Here is a 15265-nt window from a genome sequence, read left to right on the forward strand (position 1 = left end):
GTTGGAATGGGGAGACCCACTGAGACGGGCAGGGGTGGGGATTAAGGGCTGTGGGACTCTGGGGACAGAGACGGCTCCTCATGGGCCTGGTGCAGGTTTCCTGGTGGCAGGGCCATTGAAGTAGTCCTCCGGGTGGCAGCATTTCCCATGTGTGAGAATTTTTCACCACTTCTGTCTGTCCACATGACTGTAAACCTGGGCCATTGTTTTCTGGACCTGAGCATTTCCATCAGAACCCAGCTCAACCTGGAGGGCGCCCAGAGAAGCCTGTGTGGAGGGTGTTTTGTCACAGAGACTAGGGGAGAGTGAGGGGCAGACAGGAGCCAGCCATAGGCAGGAAGAAAACACAAAGTGACCTCCTGGCCTCAAAGTTTCAGCTGGGGGCACTGGGAGACTGCGAGAGCATCTGCAAGCTTCTTTCCCTCCTTCCCTACTTCATTTCCTCCCTCTTTCCTTCCCTCTCACGCTCCCTCCCTTTTTTCTTCCTTCCAACCTCCAGCCTTCCATTCTTCTATCTTTCCTTCCTCCCTTCCTTGCACACTTCCATCCATCTATCTATCCTTCCTTCCATCCATTCTTCCATCCATCCATCCATCCGTCCATCCGTCCTCCAACCTTCCATCCATTCATGAAGGAGCTTCTGTGGGTCTAGCCCATGGTCCATAACTCCCTGGAAGTTAGAGGAGAATGCAGTGAAACTAAGTGCACAGCTCTGTCAGTCTCCCACCTATAGCCCCAGACCTAAATACACAGCGTCCCAGCACCCCAGAGCTAGAAGGGGTGCAGAGAGCAGGAGCACAAAGTCCCAGTCTGTTCACTCTGCTCTCAGGGTAGAAGGAAAAGAGTGTAGAGCACCAGTGCTGTGACTCAGTCCAAAGGCTGCAGCCTCCTCTAGGCACCCCCACCCACAGTCCAACTCCTGGGCCAGAAACCAGTACCCCTGTGACTGCCACATGGTACCTGTGCCCCGAGGACGGAAGGTAGAAAAGACTGGGAGACTTAGAGTCTGATTCCTGGCTCTGCCGCCTACTTGCTGAGTGACTTGGCTAGTGAGGGCTCCTCTTTGAGAATCAGTCTTCTAATGCAGAAAGTGGCAATGCTGAAGTCTACCCCATGGAATAGTTGTCAGAATTAAATTGGGAGATGGTGGTCAAGTGGCCCTTATGCGGTGGGTGCTCAGTGAAGCGAGAGTACCCCTGCTGCCCTGGTTTTCCAGCTTCCTGGCTCCCGGGGGACAGGCTCACCTGCCCTGGGACTTGAGGACATGCCTTGCTGAGTTCTGCACCCCTGCACCAGGCTCCCCGGGACCCAGCATTGCTGAAGTGCTGACAGCCTGAACAGGAAGGGTCAGCTGGACAGGACATGGCCAACAGTGTGGCCTGGGTCTGCGCATAATCTGTGCTCTGCGGGGAGGAGGCTGGGAAGGCCTGGTGGGTTGCACGAGCATGCATATCTCAGCCTGCTCCCCAAACCCGACCACATATGCATCCAATACAATCACAGAGTCACTTCGAATTTCAAGAACAGCAACTGGTTCTATTATCCCGTAAGCTGGAAGCAACTTCCACAAACTATGGTGGGGCCCTGATTCCACCAATGTTCCTGCAAGAGACCAGACTGAAAAGGCACAGCAAGTCTTGCTGTTTTCTCCCCATGGAGATGAACGACTCTAATCATCAAGCTGGTGACAGGTTTTAAGCTGGCGGATCATGGCAATCCCAGGGCCTGGGATGGTTTCTTGTATCAGAGGCCACTAGGAGAATTTGGAGGAGAAACAAAATTGTTCAGGATGACCAAATGCCCTCCAAATGCAAATGTATAAGAACAAGATCTGTGAAAATGCAATTCTGTGGCAAGAAGCCACAGAATTTTTGTTTAGTCATTTCCAAAAACATAAATGTGATCTGAGGTCACATCAATGAAGGTATTGCCTTTAGGATAAGGAGGTGTAAGACCCTATGTACTTGGAACCACAATTTGATCTGAAACAGAGGGACCCTGACAAATGGAGCTGTTCAGAGAACAAAGGGACCCAAGAGGGGAGGGAACTGGAGACCACAGCATGGCAGGGCAGGCCTGGGGCTGCTGACTCAGGAGGAGAGAGGGAGGTGGGGCCTGGGGCTCAGAAGGACTGGTGGCTGGAAGAGGGACTGGCCTTACTCTGTGTGGCCCTCTGGAGAGGACAGCCCCAGGTGGCTGACACCACCCCACAAGGCAGCACTTGCTACCAGTTAGAGCTGCTGGGGGGTGGGTTGATCTGTTTGGGGAGGTGGCGAGTTCCCTATACTGGAGGCATGCGAGCAAGGTGACACGACTCTCTTATTATAGATGCTGCAGAAGGGCAGGGGATTGGACCAGATGACCTTCAAGTCACCACCCCACCTGGGCCTAGGTGGTCTGGAGCAGGGAGGGGTTCTGAGGGTTGGGCAAGCCTCTGACCTACCTTCTCTCGGCTGCTGTGGGCGGTCAGGGAGCGGTGGGCTGCCCCGCGCAGGGCTGTTCTATAGTTGCAGAAATTCCCTGTTGGGTCCATCTGGTGCTGGAAGGAGATAGGGAGGCATTTGGGCAACTGTGTCCTGGGGATGGCTGGTGGCACCCAGCAGCCCAGCAGCCTTGCTTACCTCGAGGATGAAAAACTTGGCGGTCTTCACTTTGGCCCAGGTCTTCTTCAGTCTTGAGACAGGGCTCATGTTCATGCCAGCTGAAAGAGGGAAGGCTGAGCTGGGGGCAGGGCCAGGCTGGGAGGACTGTTCTGAGCTGCACAGTCCCTCTGTGAGGCCCCCAGCTGGCCTAGCCCCTCAGGCTGCACCCTGACCAGGGCTGATGTTTGTGGAGCCTCAGCCTGCCAGATGGTGGGTGGGTGAGTGCTAATGGACACTGTGTACAGGTAGGCCTGGCTTCTGTATGTGCAGGGCCCCTGTCCCAGTCCCTGTCCCACACTGGCCCTATACTGTGACCAGGGGCCTGCTTTGGGCCCCTGCTTTCCCTGGTTCTGGGGACACACTGCCAAGCTCTCATCAAGCACCCTGAAAGCCCTGGGCTTGCCTCAAAAGGGGCACCTCCCCAGGACCTTTGGGGTGGGGTGGGGGGAACATGGGCCCAGCCTGCACCCACCCCCTGCTCAGGTGGCTTGCACCCCACCTGCCTGGGTGTGCCCACTCCACCCTCTCTGGGAGCACTTGCACCGGGGGCTCCAGGCCTGGCCGGCCCACTCACAGGTGATGGCCATTAGGGAGTTGAAGTTGCCGATGTTGAAGCACTCACGGGCTACGTCGATGAAGAACTCAATCACCTGGGCCCTCTGTTTCTTCTTGGACGGCTGGGGACAGGGCATATGAGCCTCAGTGATGAGGTGTCCCCACCCTGCCCTGACCACACACCCTGCTTACCTGTCCTATCCCTCATTAATCTTCTTTAAGCCCATTTCACAGCTGAGATGCTTGATGCCAAAGCAATTTGTAGCCCAGGGACTGAGGCTCTCAGTGCACCTTGGGTGGAGCTAGCACAGAGCTCATTGCCATGGAGGGCCGGATGGGGGCTGGCGGGACTCCTGTTGCCACACAGGAGCCACCTGCAGCATGGGAGGTGCTGGGGGCCCCCACATGTCCTCCTGCCCTCTCAGGCCTAGCTCCAGCACCCCTACACCTAGAAGCAGAAAACATGACTCCCTCACCTCTCTTCCCAGCACCCAACTTCTCCACTTCACACGGGGTGCGGGGGCCCCACGGTGACCCCGAGGCTCTGTCCCCTAGCAGCCCCACCAATGCTTTCTGTCGACTGACTGTGATTTCAACCCCAGCTCGAGTCGAGTGTGTGAGACTTTGATCTCTCTGATGGGTCAGAACCAAACTGTGTCCTCTCCCAGGCTGAAGCGCTGCCTGACTCTGGGGTGGGCTCTGTCCAGGCTTCACTCAGGCAAACCCCCGTCTTAGCTGCCAGGCCAGTGATGCGGTGTCAGAAGCAGGCAAGGCCCAAGGAACCCTACAGTGTTCTTTCCATGTAGATTGCCCTCCTCCCATAATTGCAGAAGTGGTCCTTACTGCTGCCAAGAAGCTTGCTGTGGTGTCTGAGGAGCTGTGCATCCAAAACCCCTTCTGAGAGCTGCCCGCCTGAGGTCCTGCCCTTTCATGGGACAGCCCACACGGGTATGGTGATGGTGACCGAGCAAAGTGGGGGATCAGGGCCAACTACTAGGGTGGATGTGGGCACTCTGACAGGAAGCACTGTCTCAGGCTGAGGTATCACAGATGAGCTTCTCCTTTCTCGGTCGCAGACCCCTCATAAACACCTTATGCCCCAAGCTCTGTCTCAGTGTCTGCTTCCAGAGAGCCCACCCTGGCACATATGCTGCCTCCAATCTTCCCCTGAGACGGGGGACCTTGGGCTTCACCTGACAGTGGGAGAATGGGCTTGGGAGAGGGTTCCACTGCCATAAGGAAGGGAAGAGGGTGGGCAGGGTCTGGCTTGGCGGGGCTGAGACCCGGTGGTGAGCATGTCCAGCTCAGTGTTTCCTGGTCTTCCTGCTTTCCAGGAGAAGCCAGACACCTGGACTTTAAAGTGCAATCTCCCACTTCTTAAAGGTTAGATTATTTCTACCTCTAAGTCCTGAGTGAGCCAAATGGAATTTGTCTGCAGGCCAGACCAGTCCGCCCCAGGAACAGGTGGAAGAAGCAGAGCCCGCCCCCCTCTCCCTCAGCAAGCATCTCTCTGACACCCTCTGTGACTGGCAGGTGGATCCACGCCAGGCAGGATCCACCGGCACGCCAGGATCCACCGCATCACTGACCTGACAGCTAAGACGGGGGTTTGCCAGGCTCTACCCAGAGGGGAGATATCACTACAGGCAAGCTGGGTGACACCCGGTGTCCCAGAGCGTGCCCAGCCTGGCCCTGGGCTTGGAGACAGGCTTATGATGCTCTTCTGGTTCCCTCCCAAGAAGGCTCCTCTCAAGCCCTGGCCACCTTTGGCCATGCCAGCTCAGGCCCTGGCTTCCTACGCACCATGCAGATCTCAGTAGCCACAAGGTAGCACAATCTGTTGAACCATTTCACGTAAGCTTCCAGGTTGTTAGTCTTGTCACTGAAACAAGGCTAGGAAAGACACAAGGACCATGCTCAGGCTTTTTGTCAATAACTTTTTGAACACGAATAACTTTTTGAAGTCAGCCATGATCATTATAGACAATCTGGGAAATGTCGCAACCTCAAAACCATCCACAAATATCTCAAAACCATCCAAAAATACATGATTTGACATGTATCCTTCTAGTCTTTTTTTCTATACACTTAAAGACGTAACTTAATATGATATATATATATCATATACCCACACACATAATTAATCCTCATTATTCACAGATTTTGTGTTTGCGAATCTGTCTACTTCCTAAAATTTCATTTGTAACCCCCCCAAATAACACTCATGTCACTTCTTGGTCATTTGTGGACATGTGCAGAGTGGCAAAACATTTGAGTCACCCAATGCACCTGTGTGTTCCCAGCTGAGGTTGAGCTAATGCCCTGACTTCTGGTTTCAGTTCCCATACTGTAAACAAGTGTCCTTTTTGTAGTCTATTTAGTGTCTTTTTTTTTTTTTGGCACTTTTGTGCTTTTTCTTGGTGATTTCACTGTTTAAAGTGGTCCCAAGCACGGCGCTGCCATGCTGTCTTGTGTTCCTAAGCACATGAAGGTTGTGACATGCCCTAAGGAAAAAAATATGTGTTAGATAAGCTTCATTCAGATGTGAGTCACAGTGCTGTTGGCCATGAGTTCAATGTTATTGAATCAACAACATATATTAAATAAGGTCTCATTAAACAGAAACACACATAAATCAAGGTTATATATTGACTGGTTGATGAAAATGTTGTGATGAAAGGCTTGCAAGGAACCTAACCCTATGTTTTCCCCAGGAGTAATGGCTCAGTATTTGCTAATTCAGTGTTCACAACGACTATAGGATATAAAGATGGTGAATAATGAGGACCAACCATATGTATTTATGTATGTATGTGTGTATGTATGTTTCTATCTCTATCTCTATATTCTATATATATTCCCACATTTTTCTACATGAACCCTTTCATGTGCTATAAAATATTCTTTGGAAACATAATTTTAAAAATTGATGTAGACTCTTCCACTGTATAAATGTACTACAATTCCAGAGAATCCAAAGGAAGTAAAGAAAGAAGGAAAAAAAGAAGCACAAGAGGTAAAGAAGACAAGGTACAACAGAAGACAGTAAAAACAAATCCATCTAGAGCAGTAATTACCCTGATATAGACCAGTCACTGTAATTTTAAAAATCCAGCCTTCTGCTATTTTCAAGAGGTACACCCCAAACCCAAGGATATAAGTAAAAAAATTGAAAAATACACATGATAAATATTTATGTGATATTTATCATCACATAGCTATATTAGTATTAGACAAAATAGACTTTAAGGCAAAAAAGGACTCCAAGGCAAGAAGCATTAAGAGAGTTTAAAGGGTAACTGCATAAACATAAAAGTTTTGATTTATTGAGAATATGTCATGAGTCTAAATTTGTCTACACCTAATAGCATAGCTTCAAAATATGGAGGCAAAAATAATCCAGAAAGGTACATTCCTTATAAGGAGGAAATTAAGAATACTTGTTCGTTAAAAGACACAATAATGAGAACGAAAAGCAAAGCAACCAACTAGGAGAAGAAAATTTGCAGTACATCTAACTGACAAGGGATAATTAACTAGTACACATTTTTAAAACTCACACAAAACTCTTAAAAATCCTTAAGAAAAAGACAAATCACCAATAGAAAACCGAACAAAAATCAGGGACAGGCATTTCATAGACGAGAAAACAAGAATGTCCAAAACACATGAAAAGATGCTCCATTTAACAGTTTGACAAAAATTAAAAAGCCTGACAATTTCAAGCGTCAGTGAGGCTGTGGAGCAAGAATAACTCCCTGCTGGCAGTGTAAATGGATACAGCCTCACCTGGCATCACCTGGTAAGGTTAATCATATGCCCACCCTGTGACGGACACAGTGATTCCCTTCGTAGGTATATATTAGAGCAACATCTCAAAGTGTTGTCCATGGACTCCTGGGGGTCGCTGAGACCGTTTCAGGGGGTCCACAAGGGCAAACCTAATTTCATATTCATAGATTATTGCCTTTCACCATGTTGACATTTGTACCAATGCATAGTAGAATGATGGGTAAAATTGCTGCCACCTTAGCCTGAATCGAGACAGAGTCACCAAATGACACCAGTGGCCATCGTGTTCTTCACTACCACACACTCACAGTAAAAGAAAAAAAGTGAGTGTGACTAAGAGTGTCCTTGAGGACAAAAAACTTTTCAGTTTTATTAAATCTCAACCCTTGAGTACATGTCTTTTTCATGTTCTATGTGACAAAATGGGAGTGCAGTTGTCCCTCGGTATCTTTGGGATGGGAATGGTTCCACCTCCCCCCTCAGATACCAAAATCAGAGGATGCTCAAGTTCCATATGTAAAATGGCGTAGTATTTGCATAAACCTATGCACATCCTCCCGTGTACTTCAAATCATCTCTAGATTACTTATAATACCTAATACAATGTAAATACTATGTAAATAGTTGCTTGGGTGAGCAGTAAATTCAAGTATTGCTATTTAGAACTTTCTGGAGTTTTAATTTTTTCTAATATTTTTGATCTGAGGCTGGTGGAATCTGCAGTTGCAGAACCTACAGATACGAAGGGAGGACTGTAGACATAGGCACTTCTGCTGCACACAGAATTTTGATGGTGGTCTTGCGGAAAAGCACTGGTGTGACTGACTTGTGAGCTGAACTTTACTCATGGAGCACTATTTTTACCTGAAAGAAGGACTGACCCATTATGGTTACTCAGACTTCAGTATTTGGTTGATATTTCCTTGAAAATCAACAAAATGAGCCTGTAACTTCAAGGAAAACAACTGATAGTATTCGTTGCCAAGGATAAAATTCAAGTTTTCAAGAGAAAATTGGGAACTTATAAAACATGTATCTGCCTGTGGAGCGTGACAGCTTCCCAATACTTAAGAACTTTTTGGGTGATATCAGTAGTGAATATATATAATGAATATCATTTTAAAATATCATATAATGAAACATGCCAACATTCAGAAGGTCTGCTTGATTCAGTGAACCCATATTTTCCAAATGGACAATATATGTCACAAAATCCTGCGTGGGCAAAAAGATCCATTCAAGATGCAAGATGGACCAATGAATTTTAAAGTGATAGAGTTTATTTTCAGATTCCAAATTGCAGCTGATCTTAAAAAATTACCCCTTGTTGAGTTTTAGTGTACTATCAAAGAAGAATATTCACAATTATCTGAAAAGGCTGTAATATATGCCTCTCTTTTCCAACTACATAGTTGTGTGAGGATGGATTTTCAACTCAAATAATGTTAGGTCAAGAGATTGAATGCAGAAGTAGATTAAGAGAATTCAACTGCCTTCTATTGTCAGTCATTAAAGAGATTTGTAAAAATACTGTAAAACAATATCACTCTTCTCATTAATCTTTTTTTATTTTGGAAAATAGAGTTATTGTTCATAAAACTTACATTAACATATAATGAGTTATGATTTTTGAATAAATAAATATTTTAAAAAGTTATTGGCTTTAATGGCTAATAGAATAAATACCAGTAGATATTATTAGTACATAATCAAAAGTTCTTTGGGGTCCTCCATAATTTTTAAGAGTGAAAAAGGCATCTTGAGACCAAAACATTTGAGAACTGGTGCCCTAGAAAAAATGTACCCACATACATTAGAAATGTGTAAGAATGTTCATAGAAGCAATATCCACAATAGCCAAGAGTCTGGAAACAACACAAAAATGTTCATCTACAGTAGAGTGGGTAAAGAAATGTCACGTGCAATCTTGATGTATTTCACAATAAAAAATAATACTTGGAAAGGGCCAAACCCCCAAACAAAACAAAACAGAACAACAAACAACTCAATAAGAGTAGCAAAGTCTCCTTTCCACTCTTCTCCCAGCTCCATGCTGGGCTCCCCAGAGTAACCAGTATTCCTAGAGATTGTCCACACGCATGTGCAAGGGGATATGTATCATGCACCCTCCTATCTGTTGTTGTTACACAGATGGTCACATACTCTTTGCCACTGCTCTTCACTTTACTTTCTTTTCTCAACAATGGACCTTTGGTGATTATTCCATTCTTACAGTCACTCTTTTTCTAATAGTTGCATAGCATTCTATGTATGGATGTATTATAATGTTTAATCAAGTCCCTGTGGATGGTAAGGTAGTTTGCTTCCAGCCTTTGGTCATAAAGCACAGAAAGATATCCCAAATATCTTTGTGCATACATCTTTGTGTACATGTGTGTGTATATCTGCAGGGTAAATTGTTAGGTGTGGAAAGTTGGGGTCCAGAGTGTATATTTCAAGTGTTGATGCTATTGCCATGCTGCTCTCCAAAGTGGCTGTGCCAATTTTACCCCTTACCAGCCGTGTATGAGACGGTCCCTTTCCCTGCACATACACACCCATAATGTTTAATCTTTGCTTATCCGAGAGGTGAAATGCAATTGCATATTCAGGTTTCTCTTCTTTTATTAGGTGCCAGGGCAGAAGACAGGATATTTCCAGTTCTGGTTCGGATTTAACTCCTTGATAAGCACCAGGCTAACTGCTGGTTGGGCTCTGAGAGAGAGGGGCAGGCTCTGAAATTTCACCTTCAGAGGGAAGAGCATGCCCTTAACTTCCCTGAGCAGCTGGCACCAGCCCGCGTTACCCCGGGTGGCCGCTAGAGGGCATCAGCGCCCACCGCAAAGCACCGGGAGGGCACATGGGGTCTTGGAGCGGGCCCCGTGCGAACCTCTACCCTCTAACCCACCCAGGGCTCCTGCTCCTCGACCGCCACTCCGCCCTCGCTGGGTGGGTGACCCGGCCAGGCTCATTCTGCCCTCCCAGGCTTCCCCAGGACTCAGGGCTGCTGGGGTGTGATGGCCTTGGGCTAGGGGCATGGGTGGAGTGGGCACGACCCCTCCAAGCCCATCTGCCCTTGGTCCCTCCGAAGCTGGCTCAGCTGATGCTCCGGGGATCCCCCAGAGGGACCGGTGAGTAGGGGTCACTGCTGGGACAGTCCGTCCAAGGGCCTTCTACCTTTGTGCTGGCCAGAGGGTCCTTGTTCACAAAAGCCTGGACAAATTCCTCAGGTCCAATGTGTTGTAGCCGTTCCTGCACCAGAGACAGAAAAGGAGTTGGGAAAATGGGAAATGTATGGGGAAGGGATGCTCCCTGGGGGCCTGGCATGGGCCCAGCTGCCCTTCTCACCGGGCCTCTACAGCCCTGTTCTGGGTTGTCACAGAGCTTAGCACCATCTTGAAGGGGGCAGCCCCTCCTTTCCCATGCTCAGGGGCTGCTGTATTTCATGGGGGCAGGGGTCAATGTCTCCATAGGGAGTGCTTGTAGGGTGTGATACCTAGGAAACCAGGCTCGGAATCGGGTAATTGAAATGACCTGCTCCCTCCAGGGTAGGCCTGATGGCTAAGAGCATGGGGTCTGGGTCAGAATTGAATCCTGGCTCTGTCCCTTCTGCTGTGTGACTTCTGGCAAGTCACTTAAACACTCTGGCTTTAGCTTCCTCAACTGTGAAAAGACAATAATAATAGCACCTATCTGGTAAGGTGGTGGGAAGATGAGATAGTGCACGTAACTCTTGAATATAATGCCTGGAAACCAGTAAGGGTGCCATAAACGATGGAGGTTTAAAAGAAAAGAACCCTACTCCCCAGCTTCCCTTCTCTCTGGGGCAGGCCCCTTTGGCCTCTGCATGTACAAGGAGCCCAATATACTGGAGGTTAGGCCAGGGCATCCCTTTCCCACACAGGAAGGCCTGTCTGCGCTTCTCTGGAAAGCTGGGGTGGGTACAGTGTGACTGTGTGAGTCCTGGATGGGGAAAACCGAGGCCCGGGTGGGGAAGGCCTTGGATGTGGGAGGATCACACATCAGGTGGTGTCAGAGCCAGGATCTGAACCTAGTTCCTCTGTCCCAGGCCTGGACTCTCAGGCAGGCCAGAGGTCAAAGTTGGGCAGGGCTGGTACCTCCAGCCTTCCTGTTCCTCGCCCCAGGTGTGGTGAGAGACTGCTCCAGAGTCAGGGTCCTCTGGAGATGCCTGGGTGGCCCTGATGTGATGGGCTCAGGCCCTGGGTTAGGCTGAGACCAGGTGGGGTACAAGACGGGGAGTTGGGGGGTGGCCGGCTATTTTCAGTGTTCCAGGCTCTGGGTCTGAGTGGAGGGCGGTGTGGGCCTGCTCACCAGCTCTATGTGGGTCAGCTGCTGAGCCAGTGTGTAGGGGTCACTGCAGATGCTGAGGAGCTCCCTGTGGATAGAGGCTGGAGGCTTGTTCCTGTAGGAGATGGGCTTGTCAGTGCCCAGCAGGCTTTCCGGCCCCTGGCCCAGAGCCGCCAGCTTCTGGTGCAGAGCCTGCAGGAGCTGATGCATCCTCTTTCGGTATGCCTGGAGGAGGGTAGAGAGAGGGTGCTCAGGCCTGGAAACCTGTCTCCGCATATCTAATAGGTGAGGCAGGCAGGCTCCCCAGCTGTCAGGGATGGGCTGCTCCTAGGTGTGCCTGCACCTCCCCCACCCTGAAATAGGACCCAATCCAGGGCAGGCTGGGTTTGGGGCCTACAGTCAAGGCTGGCTGGGGAGAAGGCTGCAGGATCACCAGTGGGAGCCAAGAAGAGCACACATTAGGGGGAGTGGCTGGGTGCAAGCCCCCCCAGCTGTCTGGGGAGAGGGGCAGCATGGGGTGGGGACTGCCAGGGGGTGGAGGGATAGAGGAGGGAGTTGTGGAATGGGCCCTGCCCTGGGTGCTAGTCTTTTGCTTGGCTTCAGTGGGGGTCCCCTCCTGTCTCCCAGGCCTAGCTTAGAGAGGCTTTCCCTGACCAGCCTTGCTGTTCATCCTCTGCCCCTGGCACTCTGTCTCCAGCTCACCCTGTGTGACTTCCTTATGGGACCACTGCAAGAGACGATTGGGGTTGTTTACTCCCCTGCAGAATGACAGCTCGGCAGGGGCAGGGAAGTCTGCGTTAACCTCTCTGTGTCATAGCTCTGGGCATGCAGTGGACACTTGATAAGCATTTACTGTACTGACAGAGCCCCTCACCATGCAGCTCAGATGCTGGGCTTGGTGCAGGGACCACCCTCCCACCCCATGGGGAAACTGATTATTGCCCCTCAGAGACCCCTATTTCCAAGGAAGGTGCATCAGACTAGCTGGGTTTACTGAGCAAGTGGTCCACACATTCCCAAAGGTTTGGTCAGTAGCCCACAGAACAGGCCCCCGACTGGTCAGCAAATGGCTCCCCCAGAGGTGGATTCAACCCCCTTGAGCCAGGAGCTGGCCTGGGAGTGGCAGTGGGCATCTGGGGCCTGGACTCCTGCCAACAACAAGGTGTCAGGAAGACAGGTTCCCAGCGGGGCCTGGTCCCAGAGGCCTCAGAAGAAGGTTGTGGATAGTCAGTACTGCCAGGTAATTTCAGATAGAAAAAGTGCACATTCTTCATGCACACAAACCCAGAGGCATTTTGCAGGTGGGGCGTAGGGTGTAGGGCTTGCCTGGGGGACCTCAGTGTTTCCTCAAGTCTCTGATGGGGCTCAAAGGAGCACTGAGGTCCAGCATTGTTGGTGCCCAGAGCTCTGGTGATGGAGGTGGCATCCCAGCCCCTTATGAAAGTGCTTCTCTGTGGAGTGGCCAGGGCAGCTGTGGTAGAGCCCTCAGGACACAGGAAACCCGAACCCAAGCCCAAACCCTAACACTAACCCTAACTCCCAGAGCCGTGGGGGGCAGACCCAGAAGGCACCCATGGGTTAGCTGGGCAGTGTGTGGGTAAACTGAGGTCCAGGTCTTCCCTTTGTCGCCAGTGGAAGGAACAACCCGTCTCAGCTTTGCTGTATCCAAAAGTGTGGTCAGCACACATGCTGCCTCCCAGGTCTTCATTTGAGTGCCAGGAAGATGGTGAGTTAGGTCCAGTCAGAGCCAGCCCCGGTGACACAGTCACTGGTGATTCCCAACACCTCCACCAGCCCCCCACCTCTCTCTGCTACCCAGCCCAGAGGTGGCTACACTGGCTGTTGAGATCCCGCATTTCCCACTCAACCCTCCACCATCCCATCTGCCTCCTCTCCTGTCACCAGACTAACTCTCACTGGCACCAAGGACCTCCTGTCATGAAAGCCAGGGGCTGTTTCTCAGGCAGTATTTGCCTCAGCTCCCCAGTTTCTCCTGCCTTGGGCTGTTTGTAGGCTTGTCTGTCTGCACTGTGATTGCATGCTGGGTTCCTCCTGCCTCTGTCTATTCCTCTCTTCACCATCCTCTGTACTTCATTCCTGGGTTTTCTGGTTCATGTGCAGAGTGTCGTTTAGTATTCGTGTGCAGACAACCTTCTCCTCTGATCTCCAGAGCCATGTGGGCAAGGGGCCACCTGGACCTGGTGCATGCAAGAAGTCATGCTCTCCTCCCCAGGGCTGCCTCTTCCACCTGCATCCCTGTCCGCTGAACGGAGCACTGGCATCAGGCACCTGGACGTGGAGCCATCCTCAAACCACCTTCTCCCTCAGGCCCTCCAGGCCATCACCAACCCTCTTGATTTTGCTTTCTTCCATTTCCATGCTTGTCGTCCACCACAGTGTATGTGGTCCAGGCCATAGTCATTTCCCTGGTGGCTGCAGTGGCCTCCTCAGTGGGCCCCATGCATTCATGCCAGCCTCTCTCCATTCCACCCTGTAGCAAGAGTGTTCTGTTCAAAATGCACATTTGACCACTCCACGCTTCTTCCCTAAATTGCCTCCCTGCTTTTGCAAAGACAAAAAGCCTGACATGGCTTGGAGGCCCTGAGGTCAGCTCTGGGCATGCTCAATGGCCTCCATGTAGCCCTTGCTCCTCTTTTCTGTGCTCCAGACACAGACCACTCCCCGATCCCTTTGACCCCTTGTCCCTCCTGCCCCATGACCCAGGCAGGACCTGTACAGCCTTCTCCCTCTAAGCTCCATGCCCTTCCTTCACAGCCCTTGTCCAAGCCTCTCACTGGAGTACCAGCTCCATGAAGGCAACACTGGGTCACTCTTTGCTGGTCCCCAGCATGAACAGGAGGGGCCCACACATATTTGCTGATTAGATAAAACTGGCCTTCACCTGCTTCTAGACAGTCAGCCTCTCCAAGGCAGACTTCAGAGCTCTACTGAAGTCAAGGATGCAGTGCATCTGTGGCTACAGTTTGATAGAACCAGGCACTGGCCCTATTTTTAAAAATATGCAGACAATTTAGCAGGACTTGTTTCTATTGAACCAATATTCACTCCAAACAATTGCCATTGCTTGTGTGCTAATTCATTTAAAAATTTTCCTTTAGTGTTAACCTCAAGCTTATGTGTTGATTTTTTCCTGAATCTTCTGTTCCCCCTCTGAATGTGGGGAAGGTATTTGACCTTCTCTTTGACTTCCTCTCATTCTCTCACTGATTTCTACACCTTGTGGACACCGTCTGGGAGATCTCAGTGAATCCGGGCAGGCCCAGGGACCTACCGCTGAGAACGCCAGTGTGTTCCTTGTCACTGCCAGGAGCCCACATTCGAGCGCCAGGGTGCACCCAGCATGGCTCAGCTCTCCCCCAGTGGCTCGCCCGTGAGCTGGAAGGATGGGGACTGGGCTGTTTTCTCTGTCATTCTCACAGAGCTGCCTGCTGCATGCACGGAGCCGAGTGTGAGTGTAGAGGTCGCCATCCAAGAGTGGCCTGGGTGGTGGCCATGGCTCTCCAGGTGCCTCCAAGTTCTCTTGGACTGAGCGTTTCGTGATTAGGATCCATTTCCATCCAGACAAGTACGGGCCCTTGTTTTCTGAAGTTCCTGAAAGCTCCCACCTGAGCCAGCCCGAGGCTGATGTCCAATGGGCTTAGCCCACCTGCACGGGCAGGAGTTCTGCACCCACTGCCAGCTCGTTCTCTGAGTCAGCTGTCCACCACCTTTGCCCTTGGCGGGAGGTAGTAGACAGCCATGTGAGTGGGAGAGCAAGGCCAGAGCGAAGAAGGCTGCCCGTACCGTCAGCCTCCTCTGGCCAGCCCAGTGGGTGTGGCCAAGGCACTGCTGTCCTCCTGTCCTGTCTCCCTCACCAGGGCTGTGACCCTCTATGCCTTCCTGTGATCCCCCAGTCTCCCTCAGCCTCGGCATTGGTCTTCCTGAGCTGTAACTGCTGAGCCCAACCT

At 50.6% G+C, this 15265-nt stretch overlaps 1 protein-coding gene across 9 annotated transcripts in view; it reads right to left on the minus strand.

The window, feature by feature from the left end:
* Nucleotides 1–15265, minus strand: part of RASGEF1C (RasGEF domain family member 1C) — a 97404-nt gene that overhangs the window by 12639 nt on the left and 69500 nt on the right. For 7 of the 9 annotated variants that reach the window (XM_049707665.1, XM_049707667.1, XM_004284052.3 and 4 more), the window contains 6 exons: nt 11322–11522; nt 10167–10241; nt 5001–5090; nt 3217–3319; nt 2622–2701; nt 2444–2539 (listed from right to left, as the gene is read on the minus strand). In XM_049707665.1, coding sequence (XP_049563622.1) covers nt 2444–2539; nt 2622–2701; nt 3217–3319; nt 5001–5090; nt 10167–10241; nt 11322–11522 — 645 coding nt within the window. The remainder of the gene's footprint in view (nt 1–2443; nt 2540–2621; nt 2702–3216; nt 3320–5000; nt 5091–10166; nt 10242–11321; nt 11523–15265) is intronic. The other 2 variants (XM_049707668.1, XM_049707670.1) reach the window with 2 other exon arrangements.

Source organism: Orcinus orca, chromosome 3, assembly GCF_937001465.1.
Source record: "Orcinus orca chromosome 3, mOrcOrc1.1, whole genome shotgun sequence".
Lineage (NCBI taxonomy): Eukaryota > Metazoa > Chordata > Mammalia > Artiodactyla > Delphinidae > Orcinus > Orcinus orca.